The sequence below is a fragment of the Muscardinus avellanarius genome (assembly GCF_963383645.1).
Source record: "Muscardinus avellanarius genome assembly, chromosome: 5".
In the NCBI taxonomy this organism is placed as follows: domain Eukaryota; kingdom Metazoa; phylum Chordata; class Mammalia; order Rodentia; family Gliridae; genus Muscardinus; species Muscardinus avellanarius.
In genome coordinates, this window is record NC_137790.1 from 141,725,710 (window position 1) to 141,742,060 (window position 16,351).

At 53.6% G+C, this 16,351-nt stretch overlaps 2 protein-coding genes across 3 annotated transcripts in view; both read left to right on the forward strand.

Moving 5' to 3' along the window:
- USP4 (ubiquitin specific peptidase 4) overlaps nucleotides 1-5,259 on the forward strand; it is a gene marked incomplete at both ends in the record, with an annotated part of 45,476 nt that extends 40,217 nt beyond the window's left edge. For both annotated transcript variants that reach the window (XM_080696111.1, XM_080696112.1), the window contains 5 exons: nucleotides 31-149; nucleotides 799-948; nucleotides 2,846-2,949; nucleotides 4,695-4,783; nucleotides 5,098-5,259. In XM_080696111.1, the coding sequence (XP_080552237.1) occupies nucleotides 31-149; nucleotides 799-948; nucleotides 2,846-2,949; nucleotides 4,695-4,783; nucleotides 5,098-5,259 (624 nt within the window). The remainder of the gene's footprint in view (nucleotides 1-30; nucleotides 150-798; nucleotides 949-2,845; nucleotides 2,950-4,694; nucleotides 4,784-5,097) is intronic.
- An 843-nt stretch (nucleotides 5,260-6,102) lies between these two features.
- On the forward strand, nucleotides 6,103-11,877 carry LOC308263662 (uncharacterized protein C3orf62 homolog; the record flags this gene model as incomplete). The annotated part of the gene is made up of 4 exons (XM_080696655.1): nucleotides 6,103-6,218; nucleotides 6,818-6,915; nucleotides 8,114-8,375; nucleotides 11,796-11,877. The coding sequence occupies 4 exons, from the start codon at nucleotides 6,103-6,105 to the stop codon at nucleotides 11,875-11,877; spliced, it is 558 nt and encodes a 185-aa protein (XP_080552781.1).
- Between the last annotated feature and the right edge of the window lie 4,474 nt (nucleotides 11,878-16,351).

Consider the following 16,351-nt stretch of genomic DNA (forward strand, 5'->3'; position numbering starts at 1 on the left):
TGCAGCGGACTCAGCACTGGTTTCTTGCAGGCCTATGATAAGCACGTGAGCATGCTACAGCCTCAGAAGAAGAAGAAGACCACAGTGGCCTTGAGAGACTGCATCGAGCTCTTCACCACCATGGAGACCCTCGGGGAGCATGACCCCTGGTACGCGCCTCCACACACGGGGCCTCTTTTTTTTTGGGGTGGGGGTTGGAGATGGAACCCAGGGGCATTTGACCTCCGAGCTACAGCCCCTGCCCTATTTTTTATTCTTTATTTTGAAAGAGAGTCTCACCAAGTTGCGAAGGGCCTCACTAAATAGCTGAGGCTGTCCATGAACCACAATCCTCTGGTCTCAGCCTCCCGAATGCTGGGATTACAAGCGTGCGCCACCACGCCCCACTACACGGGGCCTCTTGTACGTTCACACAGCCAGCTCCACAGCTAGCCCTTCTGTGTGGGCTGGGTTTTTCACACTAAAAAGCCACCACCCTGTGGGGGTGGTGACACACGCCTATAACCCCTGTCCTTGGGAGGCTGAGGCTGGAGAATGCAGGCTCACCACCAGTCTCAGTGACTCGATGGGCACCTCAGCAATCCTGTGAGCCGTTTCCAGATGTAAATACGTAAGTAGAGCCGGGTGCGCAGCTCAGAGGCGGGGTGCCTGCACCCCGTGCCACACAGCGCACACAGCCATCATCCTGCTCTGGAAGCAGGCCCTCGGAGGCAAGTGACGAGCGCTGCCAGAGGATGGCAGCTGTGCTGACGCTGCAGCTGCGCCCGCCTGCTGAGTGGAGGTCTCTTTTCTCTCCAGGTACTGTCCCAACTGTAAGAAGCACCAACAGGCCACCAAGAAGTTTGACCTGTGGTCCTTGCCCAAGATCCTGGTGGTCCACCTCAAACGCTTCTCCTATAACAGATACTGGAGGGATAAGCTCGATACGGTTGTGGAATTCCCAGTCAGGTGGGTCCTGGTGACTGCAGTGATAGGGGTTTAGAAACAGGGTCTCACTAAGTTGCTGAGGCTGGCCGTGAACTTATGATCCTCCTATCTCACCCTCACCACACCTGGCATGTTAGAATTTTTTTTTTTCCCAGTACTGGGGATGGAACCCAAGGGCATTCTACCTCTGAGCTACACTCCCAGCACTATTTATTTTGTGTGTGTGTGTGTGTGTGTGTGTGTGTGTGTGTGTGTGTGTTTCTGGGGATGGAACCCAGGGGCTTTTCTTCTGGGCTCTACTCTCAGACCTATTTTATACTTTATTTGGAAACAGGGTGTCACTAAGTTGCTGAGAGCCTGAGTAGCTGAGGCTGGCTTCGAATCTGTGCGATCCTCCTGTCTCAGCCTCCTAAGTGTTTGCCCAGCTTTATTCTGTATTTTGAAACCGGGTATCACTGAGTGCAAAGGGCGTCACTAAGTAGCTGAAGCTGGCTGCGAACCTGTGATCCTCCTATCTCTGCCTCCCAAATGCTGGGATTCCAAGCGTGCCCACCACGCTGGCAGTTGTGCATATTTCTAATCCCAGTACTTGGCAGGCTTTGACAGGAAGGTCACTGGTTTGAGGCCAGCCTCAGCAACTTAGCAAGATTCTCTAGAACCTTGAAAGACCCTGTTTTGAAACAAATAATAAAGACAGCTGAGGTGCAGCTTGAAGTGGTGTGCCCGGGCTCCATCTCTACGCCTGCAGCTGTCGAGGGAGAGGCAGTCTGCGGAGCACTGGGTCATGCTGTGGTTGGTGCAGACCTGCTGGAGCCCGTCCTTGAGCTATGGACTGAGCTAAGCTGACCCGCTCAGGCCCCTCGGCCCTGCAAGGTGGGTGAGCCAGCTTTGGGGTGCTCCCCGAGGGCAGCAGCAGTGTCCAGGGAGCCAGTGGGGCAGTACATCATTTGCAGTAATACGCAAGGCCACATTTATCTGTAATTTTGAAACTGCAAAAAAAAAAAACGTTTGAAGCTGGTTGTGCTGGCATGTACCTATAACGCCAACACACAGGAGACTGTGGCGGGACAGTCATTTGAGCCCAGAGGCATCAAACCCAGGGGCGTTCTACCCTCTGAACCACACCTCCACACTGTATTTTTTATTACTGGGGATTGAACTCAGGGGCATTCTAGTTGGGAGTTTGGAGCTATACCCCCAGCCCTATTTTATTTTATCTCGCTAGGTTGATGGAAGTCTCACGGTATTTCTGAGGCTAACCTTGAACCTTTGCTGTTTCTCTCTTAGCCTCCCAAGTACTGGGATCACAGACTTGTGCCACCACACCCAGCTTGAGCCCAGTTTGAGACCAGCCTTTCTCAAAAAAATCAGCCAGGTCTGAAGGCTTAGACAGGAAGATCACAGGCTGGAAGACAGCCTCAACCAGTAGTAAGACTCTCATCAACCTAGCAAGTCCCAGTTCCAAAAGAAAAAATAGGGCCAGGGGGATAGCTTGGAGGTAGAATGCACCAGGGATTAATCCCCAGCACCACAAAATAAACAAATAAATGAGAACATACGTACAATAAATTATTGTAGGAAAAAGGCTTTGTAGAGACTGTGCTGGGCTTTGGGTCATTATGGGGTCGCCTGTGGCTGTGTTAGTAACGGCCACTTCTGCCTCGCCGCTGAGGCTCCTCCCTCAGCCCTGGCCTCCACGTGGTCCGTGTGCAGTGAGCCAGGAGGCTCCTGTGAATGTGTCAGTGGTCGGAGCAGAGTCTAGGGCATCTCTGCCGTGGTCTGTTCCTTTATTTCTTCTCAAATAGCGTTTGAGAGCCCTCCTTTCTTCCGGCCTGTTGGATGAGAAGGGCCGATGAGTCATTTTTAACTCCTTTGAGTTTTAACATATTTAAGAGCTTTGCTTGTGTTTTGTGTGCAGAGCTTTGAACATGTCCGAGTTTGTGTGTGATCCGTCAGCAAGGCCTTACGTGTATGACCTCATTGCTGTGTCCAACCACTACGGAGCCATGGGGGTTGGCCACTGTAAGTACTGACACCTGCTGCTTCCTGGGGTGTTGAATTGTTTTGGCCAGCCCTCTGCCCATGTGCTTAGCCATGGTTGCTGTTGCTGCCCTACCATGCTATTTTTTTTTTAATTTGCTCTTCTTCAAATTTTCATATTCTTGCCAGGTATGGTGGCATATGTTTGTATTCCCAGCATTTGGGAGGCTGAGACAAGGAGGATCCAGGTTTAGTGAGGCCCTCCAGAACTTAGCCCCTGTTTCAAAATAAAGAATAAAAAAAAATGGAGCTGGGGTGGCTGGGGTGGTAGCTTGCAGGTAGAATAATGCTCCTGGGTTCAATTCCCAGCACCACAAAACAAGGTTTATATTCTTTAATTCAGTAGCCCCATCTCTGGAGTTTCCCATCCTAAGAAAGAAAGAGCTTTTTTTTTTTTTTTTTTCGGTACTGGGGATGGAACCCGAGGCATTCTACCTCAGAGATACACCCCAGTCCTATTTTTTATTCTTTATTTTTATTTGGAAGCAGTGTCTAAGTTGCTGAGGCTGGCGGAGAACCTGAGATCCTCCTGTCTCAGCCTCCTAGGTACTGGGACTAGAAGTGTACACTCCAGCTCAGGCTTAGCATGTCCTTTTTTGTGTGTGTGGGTCTGGGGATGGAACCCTGGGGCAGAAACACCCTCAGCCCTATTTTTTAATCTTATTCTTGCAACAGGGTCTCACTGAGTTGCAGAGGCCTCACTAAGTAGCTGAGGCTGTCTGTGAACCGAGATTCTCCTATCGCAGCCTCCCGAATGCTGGGATTACAAGCGTGCAGCACCACGCCCGGCTTGGCTTGTACTTTAGAGGGCTCTTGCTTTGCCTACACCTAGACATACTTGCTCCTTTATGGGTCCCCTGGCTCTTTGTAGTTGTCATCTTTTTTGTGGTGCTTGGGATCTAACCCAGGCCCTCATGCATGCCACTCAGCTGCACCCTTAGGCCGTACGTGACTCTACTGGGGATGGAGCCAGGGACATCCTACCTCCAAGCTACATCCTCAGCCCTGTTTTTTATTCTTTATTTTGAAACGGTCTGACTGAGTTGCAGAGGCCTCACTAAGTAGCCCAGGCTGGCCGCGATCCTCCTGTCTCAGCCTCCCAAATGCTGGTATTACTAGCATGCGCCACCAGGCCCAGCTTTGGATTCATTTCTTAGAATCACAGTTCAGCCGGGCGTGGTGACGCACCTTTGTAATCCCCGCGCTTGGGAGGTGGAGACAGGAGGAGCGCACAGGTTCGAAGCCAGCCCTGCTGGCTTAAGAGACCCTGTTTCCAAATAAAAAAATGTATAAAATAGGTCTGGGAGTGTAGCCCGGTGGCTTCCAGGAACCCCAGTACCACCAAAAAAAAAAAAAAAAAGAATCACAGTTCAGTTCTATTCAAATCACAGACAACCCTTTGGAGCTTTTTTTTTTTTTTGGTGGTGCTGGGGATGAAACCTTTCTACCTCCGGGCTACACTCCCAGACCTATTTTATACTTTTTTATTTGGAAACAGGGTCTCTTAAGCCAGCGTGGCTGGCTTCGAACCTCAAGTGCGGGGATGACAAGCGTGCCCACCACGCCCGGCCTAACCCTTTGGAGCTTTTTGAACAGAATAGGAAGGAAAGGAATTGCGTTGTTAGGGTTGCCAGAGCAGAGGGCAGACTGGTCTGGTTCCCGCTGTTGAGCATGTCCTGGGCGCACCTCGCCTGGCCGGGCTGTGAGAGGTTTCTGTCGCTTGGCAGACACTGCATATGCGAAGAACAAGCTGAATGGGAAGTGGTATTACTTCGACGACTGCAGCGTGTCCCCGGCCTCCGAGGACCAGATCGTGGTGAGTGCGTGCGCAGCCCGGCTCTCCGGCCGTGACCTGGGCTGAGCAGGCGCTCAGGCCGGTGGGTCCGTCAGCCATGGTGGCGCGTCGGGGACTGCAGAGTGACTGCGTTTCCTCAGTATTCCTCAGGGTTGTGTCAGACACACCGGCCTTTCCCAGCATCCTGGCGGGGTAGCCGGAGCCAGCCTCCGTGGTGGCCTCCATAGATTAGACAGGGCAAGAGGGCGGATCCCTGGGAGTGTCAAGTGGTGAGAGAGGTGTGGGGAAATGGGCACTTGCTGCCCTCAGTGCATGGACTGTCCTCTTTGTTGCAGACGAAAGCTGCCTATGTGCTGTTCTACCAGCGGCGGGAGGAGGAGTGTTTCAAGGCCCCTTTGCTTGCCAGCTTCCCGGGCCCCTCTGACGGAGGCTCGAGGCCCAGCGGCTCACAGCAAGGCCTAGGAGAGGACGAGGCTTGCAGCATGGACACCAACTGACGCTGACCAGCAGCCTGCCAGCCCAGTGCCAGCGGCACCCAAAGAGTGTCTTTACACTCTGCAGACTGCTCACGCTCCATCCTGAGCCAGCCGTGGGAATGCCAGTCACGAACTGAAGGAAACACGAGGCCTGTGTGCGCAGAGGGTCGTGTCAAGAGGCCGACTTATTTTCTCTTAGGCAGGTGGTGCGCCAGGCTCCTGAGGGTGTGGGTGGGCGCGGTGGGCGTCTGGCGGCCTCCGCGGTGACGGGCGGCTTGCTCTGAGCTCCTGGGTTCCTGGTCCTGCGGCCATGTCACTGGTCGCCTCAGTAATCTGGGCCACAGTAAACCGAGCCTCAAGTAAACCTGATGTTGTGGCTTGTCCTTGCAGTTCTGAGATGGGTTCACAGCTTTCTAGTTTGCCGCTAAGCCCATTTCTCTTTTGCTCTGGGTCTTCCTGGAATCTTCTGGTAATGAAGTGAAAATCCCGTGTTGGGCCCTCCCGCCCTCCACCTCCCGGGACACCTAGCGGCTCTCTCCTGTCCCCCGCTGCCCTGGATGAATTGAGATTCCGTGTGGGACTCCTATTAATGACACCCTTAAAGCCGGCCGTCCACACGGCTGCGGGCTCTGGTCTGGGTGGGCCGGGGAGGCCCTGGGGAGGCGCCGCCCCCCCCCCCCGCCCGCGTGACCTTTCACCTGGCGGCGACGGTTGCGGGCCGGGCCCTGGCGAGGCTCGAGCCTCCTGCCCTGGTCCAGGCGCCGCGGAGGCTGAGCATGGCCGCCTCGCCCGCGCCCTCCGCCGGCCCGGGGCGGCCCCAGCGCGCCGCGCCTTAGGCTCGTGGTCGCGGTGGCGCCTGGAGAGATGTCAGAGAAACTAAGGAGATGCCGCAAGGAGCTGGCGGCCGCCATCGACCGCGCCCTGGAGGGCGTCCGCCGCGCCCAGCAGCGCAGGCCCGAGCGCCGGCCGCGCGGCCAGAGGTGAGGCCGCCGGGGCCTGGAGACGCGCCGCCGCCTCTGCTGACCCTGTGTAGAGTGCGGGGCCGGCGGCGGGCGGCGGGCCACGCAGCACCGCGACGAGGAGGGCGCGCACGGCGCCCCAGACACCAGAATAGGGCAGGCTGTAGCTCGAGGTTGAACGCCCCGGGGTTCCACCCCAGACCCGCAAAAATAAAAGACTGGGGTGCGGTTCGTAGGTAGAGCCCCCCGGTTCACTCCTCGGCCCTGCTGGCTGCGCGGCACAGCCTGCCGGGACTCACGCGGCAGCCATTCCCTCTCATCACGGCAGAAATGGCCGAAGGCACAGTAAGACTTTGCTCTCAGATTACCGAACACTGAGTTCCCCTCCAGTGTTTTCTTCGGGAAGGTCTAATCCCCGGGCGCGGTGGGCACGCTTGTAATCCTCGCGTTTGGGAGGCGGAGACAGGATTGCGCAGGTTCGAAGCCAGTCTCTGGCCTGAGACCCTGTTTCCAAATAAAACATAAGTCCGGGAGTGTAGCCCGGAGGTAGAAGGGTTCCATCCCTAGTACCACCAAAAAAGGAAGGTCTAATTCCCCACCTTTTCTCCCCCACCTGGGAGCTGCAGGAAGGATATGGAAAGAGATTTGAAAGTTGACTCCAATGGCCTGCTCACCAGCTCTAGCCAGGAGGTCACGAAGGATCTGCTGGACATGATCGGTGAGTTCCAGGGCCGAGGGCGGTGAGCGGGCAGACCTGGGGCCAGCTCAGGCGGAGGTGGGAAACCTCCCACCCTCTGTTTATTTGGTGGATTTGCTTTGCTCCCAGCCTCTGTAGAGAGCAGCAAATTAAACCAAACCCTGTCCTAGATTCATAGAACTGGTGACCAGTGAGGTCACACACAAATGTCTATTGGAGCAAGTCCCCAGAGCCTGGGGTGGCAGCCCTGGGACTTGGCTTGAGCTGAGGCTGAGGGAAACAGGGCAGAGGTGGAGGCGGGGCATCCAGCGGAAGGTGGGGAAAAGATTCAACGCCAGGAGCTCCCGTATGCTTCCTGCCAGACGCTGGTTCTACCAAGTCTGCACATTCCGTGTGTGATTTACTTACGGCCTATTTGTAAGTGCCTCGTGCTGACCAGGCACATGGCACACATCTGTAATCCCAGCACTTGGGAGGCGGAGACAGGAGGGTCGCGCAGGTTTGGAGCCAGCCTTGCTGGCTTAAGAGACCCTGTTTCCAAATAAATATATAAAATAGGTCTGGGAGTGTAGCCCGGAGGTAAAAGGGTTTCCAGGAACCCCAGTACCACACAAAAAAAAAGAAGAAGAAAAAATAGGGCAGGGGGTGTAGCTCGGAGGTCAAATGCCCCTGGGTTCCATCCCAGACCCGAAAAAAAAAAAAAAAAAAAAGAAATCTTTCATAGAAATTGTAAAGCTCAAGGCAAGCATGGTGGCGCACACCTTTAATCCCAGTACTTGGGAGGCTGAGACAGGAGGATCACGCAGTTTCGAAGCCAGCCTCAGCTACTTAGTAAGGCTCTCAGCACCTTAGTGAGAGAATGTTTCCAAATAAAGTATAAAATAGGTCTGGGAGTAGAAACCGAAACTAGATAAGCCCCTGGGTTCCACCCCGAGTACCACAAAAAAAACCAAAATGAAATTGTAAAGCTCAAGCCGGGCGTGGTGGCACAGGCTTGTAATCCCCGCAATTGGGAGGCTTGAGACAGGAGGATCACACAGGTTCGAAGCCAGCCTCAGCTACTTAGGCTTTCAGCAACTTAGTGAGACCCTGTATCCAAATAAAAAAATATAAAAATGGTCTGGGAGTATAGCCCGGAGGTAGAAAGCCTCTGGGTTCCACCCCCAGTACAACCAAAAAAAAAAAAAAAATTGTAAAGCTCAGTGTTCTTGTCTTTAAGACCATACGAGCATCCAAACTATTGAAGAGTTGGCTGGAAAACTGGAATTTGAAAACGAGTTGAACCGTGTATGTGGTCGCTGCCAAGATTCGCCCTTCCAGGAGGAGGCCTGGGCCCTGCTGGTGGGCGAGAGCCTGCAGGAGGCCTCGGACTCTGTCCCCGGCAGCCTCAAGCAGGCGTTTGATGACCAGAACATCCTGGAGACTGTCCTGGACTTGGAAGAGGACTACAACCTGACGGCCTCTTTCAAATACCACCTGGAGTGAGGGCGCTGGCAGCAGCGCCTCCAGGGGCCTCTGCAGGGGGCGCTCACGCCCACCCCGCCCCTCCACCTCCTGTGACCTTTGTGGCCTAAGAGCCTAGTTTTGTATTCTGTTGCTTTGAGATGTTTCTTACTGTTGATTTTTTTCTTTTTTCTTTTTAACTTTTCTTGACATCTTGAAAGTGCTTTTTTGATTACTGTTCAGTGTACCGAGTGCCCAGGCAGGTGTGGGCTGTGCCTCTGCTGTGTCTCCTTTCCATAGGCTCTTGAGAAGTATGGGTGCTGCCAGGTGTGGTGACGCACACCTGTAATCCCAGTGCTTGGGAGGCTGAGACAAGAAGACCACAGGTTCGAGGCCAGCCTCAGCAACTTAGTGAGACCCAGTTTCAAATTAAAAAAAAATAATAAAACAGACTGGGATTGTTGCTACGAAGTAGAATGCCCCTGGCTTCAACCCCTAGTACCAAGGAAATAAATGTATGGGAGCCAGAACCAGGGTGGCTTTTGCACAGCTCAGCCCACACAGAACTGGGCCCCAGCGCGAGCAGCCTCTGCCCCCACACACAGCACGCTCCCTGCCTCTGCACGTGGGGCTCCTGGGGTCCCATGTCCTGCCCCTGTAGAGCCCTCCTGGTTGCTGACACGGTGTGGTCCCCACCTGACAGGACTCCCGCCTGGGCCCGCTGAGAGATAAGTGCAGGTCAGCCCCACCATCACGCCTGCTCCTCCTCCCCCTGACGGCCCCGCAGGTCCAGCTGCCTGGGTGGCTCCTGTGTCCCTGCAGCCACGACAGCCGGGGATGGAGTGAGGGACCGCGCAGCAGGAGCGCAGCAGGACCGCGGTGGTGGTGCGCACCTGTGAGCCCGGGCCCGGAGGCTGAGGCGGGAGGACGCGGTTGAGGACAGCCTCAGCAACTGAGCAAGACCACATAGCAAACGAAACAAAAGCGCTGCGATGTACCTCAAAGTAGAAGGACCCTGTGTTCAGTCTCCAATATTCAAAAAGTCAGAGCTGGCTCCTGGCCACCCTTGGGAAGAAAAAGACATCACCATCTGGGCAAGCTTTGATGTCAGCAACTGAGTCTCGGGGAAATGGCCACTCTGTGAGCTGATCAGGGAGGAGGAGGGTGAAGAGGACAGCCCTGGCTATTGATAAAACCTGAAGCCCAAGGGTGAGGTGGTGTACGCCTGTAATCCCAGTGCTTGAAAGGCCGAGGCAGGAGGATTGCAGGTTCAAGGCCAGCCTCAGCAATTTAGCAAGACCATGTTTAGAAGTAATAATATGGGGTTGGGGGTGTGGCTCAGAGGTAGAGTGCCCCCAGATTCCGTCCCCAGTACCGCCCGCACGCGCACACACCCAGAACAAGGAGCTGGGTGAAGCCCCAGCTTGAATGCCCACCACCAGCGTCTAGGCTGACAGCCCCAACACGGGGCCAGTGCAGGTTCCAGGGACAAGCGTTCACCACAGGTCTGGCCATTGGATGGGCCTAAAGGCAGAGGCCAGACTCTGCCAAACCCCAGCAGGGCTTAGCCTGGCACCTGCCTGTGCTGGTGCGGCTGGACCCCGGGCTTCATTCCCGCCCCACCTGCCCCGCCACCACCACTTCAGATTGAGCAGGAGTCGGGGAAAGAAAGTCATGAACTTACAGTGGGAAAAGCTGCAGGCACTACAAGGACGTGATGGAGTGATGGCACCACGGTGTCACGTGGTCCTCACGGAGCTTGACAAGAGATGAAGAGTGCTTCCCAAACCCACGGCCCGCACCTGAAGTCCCAGTGCTTGGGAGGCTGAGACGGGATCGCAGGTTCAAGGACAGTTTCAGAAGGTACTAAGACCCTCAGTAACCTGGTGAGACCCTATTTTATTTTATTTTATTTTATTTTATTTTATTTTTTGCAGGTCTGGGGATGGAACCCAGAGGCATTTGGCCTCTGAGCTATACTCCCTGCCCAATTTTTTATTCTTTACTTTGAAACCCGGTCTCACTGAGTTGCAGAGGGCCTCACTAAGTAGCTGAGGCTGTCTGCGAACCACGATCCTCTGGTCTCAGCCTCCCAAATGCTGGGATTACAAGCGTGCGCCACCACGCCCGGCTGAGACCCTATTTTAAATTAAACATAAAATAGGACTGGGGGTGTAGTGTGGAGGTAGAATGCCCCTGGCACCATTCAATCCCCGGCAACACACACACACACACACACACACACTCACTCTCTCTCTCTCTCTCTCTCTCTCTCTCTCTCTCTATCTATCTCTCTCTATCTCTATCTCTCTCTCTCTCTCCAGGGCCACAAGGCAAATGTCAGTTCCAGGCTGGAGGACATGCAGGATCCCTGGCCAGACTCAAGACTGTCAGGGCATGAAAAACCAAACTCTGAGGCTAGTAAGGACTAAGAAGACGTACTGACTAAAGAATGTGAGCCAGGCTGGGATTACAGGCGTGGGCGCACGCTTGTGATCCCAGCATTCTGGAGGCTGAGACAGGAGGATCGCGGTTCGCGGACGGCCTCAGCTACTTAGTGAGGCCCTGCAACTCAGTGAGACCCAGTTTCAAAATAAAGAATAAAATAGGGCAGGGGGGTGTAGCTTGGAGATCGAATGCCCCTGGGTTCCATCCCCAGACCCGAAAAAAAAAAAAAAAAAAGGAATGTGGACGTCTGAACTGCGTTCTAGAACAGAAAGCACATTACTACAAAAACTAGTGAGGTCCAACTGAAGTCTGGAGTTGCATGTATGGACGTAAATTCCCTGCTTTTGACAACACCACCCGTTAAGTAAGACATCAACATTAGGGAAACTTGGTGAAAGGTCAATATGAGCTCGCTATGGGGCACTCGAACTCCAGGCCACACCCCTGCCCTATTTTTGATTATTTTGAGACAGGGTCTCACTGAGTTGCAGAGGGCCTCACTGAGTAGCTGAGGCTGTCCACGAACACAGATCCTCCAGGCTCCACCTCCTAAATGCTGGGATGACAAGCGTGCGCCACCACGCCTGGCAAAAAAATCTGATTTATCAAACAGGTATTCATCCTGGGATCCCGGGACGAAGGGCTGTTTCCCACTGCACGACCAGCTGCCCAGCAAAGCAGGCAAAGCGTGTGCCAGCCCTCACCTCCCTGCAGACACCTGCTCCTGCCTCTGTGCCCCTGCCTCTCAAGCGCCCAAGGAGACCTTTTGGCTTTCGTCGCCCCCATGCCTGCTGTGGGCAGATGTGCGCTCATCTGTTCAGAACAGCCAGTGGAGAGTTATTCTCCAGCAACTCAGCTAGAGGGGGCAGGAGCCTAGAACATAGAGTTCAATAAAACTGCCTCAGGCCTTCGGGGAGCGGGACCAAAGCCTTCTCGGGATACATGATTGACCTTGTTCACGGCTGAGAACTCCGTGAATGTTTTACGTCACTGGATTTTCTCCCCCGCAGTTCATCTTGGCAAGCCAAACAATCACTGGGTTGTTTCCGTGGTAACACCAAACTGCAATTTGGATTACCAGAATCAAAATAGAAACAAGGCAGATTGAAGAAAAAATAGGAAGTTAGGAACCTGCAAACTGCAAATGTAAAGCGCAGCGCAAGGCACGCGAGAGGCAGACACCCGCCAGGCTCTCCGCCTCCCCTGGAGCGGAGGCTGTGGGTCCCAGGCCAGCCCGCTGGCGTTTATGCCAACGCCTCTAGAAACCGGCTTTGTAAGCAGGCTGGCGGACTGTGACACTGCTTAGGGCAGGAGTTGATCTGTAAGACTCCCAGAGGTCAGGCTGGAGGACTGAGCGCAGAGGGGAGGCCAGAAGCACAGGGAGGACGGAGGGAGATGTGACGGGCAGGGGACGCTCCAGCAGGGCAAGACGGCAATACAAGTGGCGCGGCCGAGAGCTGGACACCGTGACCATGCCCTCTGCCCGTCCGTGTGGCTGCGCTCTCTACACACCAGGCGTGGCCGTCTAGCCACATGGATGGCGTTCTAGAGTCAGGACCTGGCTGTTGGCAGCCATGTTGACCTCTGTGCTGGAGAGGCAGCAGCGGCACCAGAGCCTGCCTGGCCTCCACGCCGGCCTGCCGCCTGCTGTGCCTCCTGGCCCGCCTGCCCTGGCTGCTTGCTGGGTAATCCTGGGACTCCAAAGGGTCAGGAGAGCCACGAAGACACAGCCAACCTGGGGGCCTAGCCCTCACCTTTGCACCCAGGAAGAAGCGACTGCCACTGGTAGAGCGGAGAGGAGACTGATGAGGAGGATCTGCCGAAGGGGCCTGGCTCTGGCCGGTCTCACTCCTGAAATGGTGAGGCATGTAGTTGGTACCAGAGATGCTAAATATGGCAGCAGAAGCCAGAATCATGCGGTTATGGAGGCTGGGAAGAAAGGATCTGACCGTGGATGATCACGGAAAGGCCGTCTGTCATCCGGAGACTGGCGACGAGCTTTCTCCTTGGAATGTGTGGGAGAACATCAATATTTTAGGTTCTAGCTAAATATTTACAGAAGGAACAAAGTACTCCTCGGGAAGTCTGTTTCACAGTGGATCCCAGCCCTAGTGTGGAAAGGCTCCGTCCTAGGCTGTCTGGAAAATGCCTGATGTGATGAGTTTGGGCCTAAGGCTTGGCAGACAAATTTCAAACCACCCAAACTTTGTAGGACTTTGGGGACAGGGTGACTCGCTTTCTGGACACTGGGTGACAGAGGAGTTCTTGGGAACTGGCCTGGGAGAAAAGGGCATCTTGCAGGAGATCCCCTCACTCACCAGGAGCCCTTTGGAACTTCTGAGGCAAAGACTTAAAAATGGAAAAAGAAGGCTGCGAAGGCTGTTCTGGAGAGGCCCGCTGTCACGACCAGGCGGCAAGGAGCTGCGCGCCGGACGCCCTCCTGCTTGCCAGGGCGGGGCTCTTGCTCCTGGAGCTGAGATCCCGGGCAGAGCACGTAAGACACAGCACACAGTTAAGGCTTTCGATGGGACAGCATGACCTAAGACAGGGCAAGGGTGGCACAGAGGGACCGGGCAGGTCGCGGAGGCCTTTCCGTGGAGGACACTGGAGGCAGTACTGGACTGCAAGACTTAGGTGCTGCAGTCTGCTTCCTTCCCGGCCGGGCGGGCGCTGCCCACAGACCTCCCGCCACAGCTACCCAAGAAGCCACATGCCATCCGGCGCCTGCGCTGTCACGCTCGCCACGCCCGGCAGGAACCATGGTGGTTAAGAAGAAAAGCCTTAGGAGTAAAATAAGTATGCTTTCCTGGTGATCACCAGAGACAGGCAGTGTCATTTTAATTAACCTAGCCTTATTAGGAGGTAAGCTTACTGCTCATTCTACAAAAGCACCCAGCCATGGAACCCTGAGGCACTCTAAACTTTATTTTTTTGGCACTGGGGATTGAACTCAGGGGCTTTCAACTTCCAAGCTACATCCCAGCCCTATTTTATTTTTATTTTTATTTTATTTATTTATTTATTTTTTGGTGGTACTGAGGTTCCTGGAAGCCCTTCTACCTCCAGGCTACACTCCCAGACCTATTTTATATTTTTATTTGAAAACAGTGTCACTTAAGCCAGCGCGGCTGGCTTCGAACCTGCGCGATCCTCCTGTCTCTGCCTCCCAAGCGCGGGGATTACAAGCGTGCGCCACCACGCCCGGCTTTATTTTTATTTTTGAAACAGGGTCTCACTAGGTTGATGAGAGTCTTACTTCTTGCTGAGGTTGTCCTCAAACCTGCCATCCTCCTGTCTCAGCCTCCCAAATACTGGGATTATGAGGATGTACCTCCATGCCCGGCTTCCTGTGCTTCTTCAGAATTTCATTATGTGTAGGAAACTATTAAACTGTTTAATACAAGATTTCCAGAGCTGGGCGTGGTGGCCCACACCTATATTTCCAGTAATTAGGAGGCTGAGACAAGAGGTTTGAGGACAACCTCAGTAGCAGCAATTGTTTATCAAGACCCTGTTTCCACACACAAAATTGAAAGGGCGGGGAGTAGCTGGACATGGTGGTGGACGCCTGTAATCCCAGCACTTGGGAGGCTGAGACAGAAGAATCACACTTTCGAGGCCAGCCTCAGCAAATAGCAAGACTCTCATCAACCTAGCAAGACCCTATTTCAAATAGAGCCTGGAGGTAGAATATCCTTGGGTTCCATCCCTCCTAGAGAGTCAGTCTCTCTCTCTCTCTCTCTCTCTCTCTCTCTCTCTCTCTCTCTCTCTCTCTCTCTCACACACACACACACACACACAGCAGCTAGGGGCATAGCTCAGAGACAGAATGTTCCTGGGTTCCATTCCTAGTAACCACCCCCCCCAAAAATAAAATTTTTCCCAACAGAGGTCCTCTGGTCCAATGGCTCAGCCTGGGAAGGCTGGCGGGCCCTGTGTGGCTGGGCCATACTGTCTTGGCACGAGCAATGCAAGCCGCAAGAGCGGCGGTCGAGGGCAGGACGGGCATCCAGCCGGTGTGGCCTGCAGGGAAGAGAGGCCGGCCGGCGGCCTGAGGCGGAACTGGGGCCTGGACTTTGCTTGGCTTCCACAGGGTTGCTGTCCTTGCCTATAGCTCCCAACTACAGGCCACAGGAGGCCCTGAAAACCAGGAAGAGCAGCCTAGGCTGGTGTCCGGCACCCACGCCCAGGACATCACAAGCGAATTCAACTTCCATATCCTGGAGGCAAAAAAATCAGGAGCTACTGCTTTTTACAACAGTCCACTCAGTGACCCCAGTGCCATTCACTATACTGGCTCGGAAGTGGGCAAATTCTGAAAATTGTCCCCTACAAGGATTTTCTCATTCGAAAAATATAATACATGCTTTTAGAGGTTTTATCTTTTTATTTTTGATTACAAAAGAAACAGTAAGTGTTGCAACAATTTTTAAAGTTCAGCAAGAAATAGTGAAAAGTCAAAGCTTGTACAAGCCTACTGCTCTCAGTAATAATACAAGGCCTATCATTAAGTTCATAAAGAGTTGCAGAAAAACAACAGGAAGCCAGGCGTGGTGGTGCACAACTGTAATCCCTGTACTTGGGAGGCTGAGACCAGAGGTTTGTGGCCGACCTCAGCTACTTAGGGCCTTGGCAACTTAGTAAGACCCTGTTTCAAAATAAAGAATACAAAGTAGGCCTGGAGGTATAGCTCAGAGGTAGAATGTTCCTCTGTTAAATCTCCAATACTGGAAAAAAAAATAAATAAAAAGAAAAAAGAAAACCAGCCAGGAAGCCAAGCGGCCTTGAGCGGCTTAGGAGCGGTGGTGCCCTGGACGGTGTGGGGCATGTCACCTCCTCTCTCTTGTTGGCAGCATGAACACTCTTGTTCACAAGATGTGGTGTGTCCTGTAACATGTCCACGGATGAACAAGTGTAAACTCATGCCGGATGTGGCGGCATACACTTGGGAGGCTGAGACAGGAAGAGCACAGGTTCAAGGCCAGCCTCGGCAACTTAGTGAGAACCTGTTTCAAAATAAAAAATACAACTGGGGCCGGGCATGGTGGCGTATCCTTGTAATCCCAGCATTTGGAAGGCGGAGACAGGAGGATCATGGTTCCAGGACAGCCTCAGCTGCTGCTCAGTGAGGCCTTGAAACTCAGTGAGATGCTGTATTTCAAAATGAAAAATAGGGCTGGGCGTGTAGCTTAGAGGTCGAACGTCCCTGGGTGCCATCCCTAGTACCACAAATAAACAAACAGGGCTGGGTGGCACACTGGAGGTAGAATGCCCCTGGGTTCAACTGCTAGTACTAAAAGAAAAAGGAGGGAGAGGAAGAGGAGAAGGAAAAGAAGACGGAGGAGAAAGGATAGACACACTTATAATCCCAGCACTTGAGAGGCTGAGACAGGAGTATCACAGGTTCAAAGCCAGCCTCAGCAATTTAGTGAAACACTCAACAACTTAGTGAGATCCTGTTTTCAAATGAAAAGTAAAGTAAGTCTGGGGGTGTAGCCCAGAGGTAGAAGGTCCCTGGGTTCCATTACCATTACCAAAAAATAAAAAATAAGTAAAAAAATAAAAG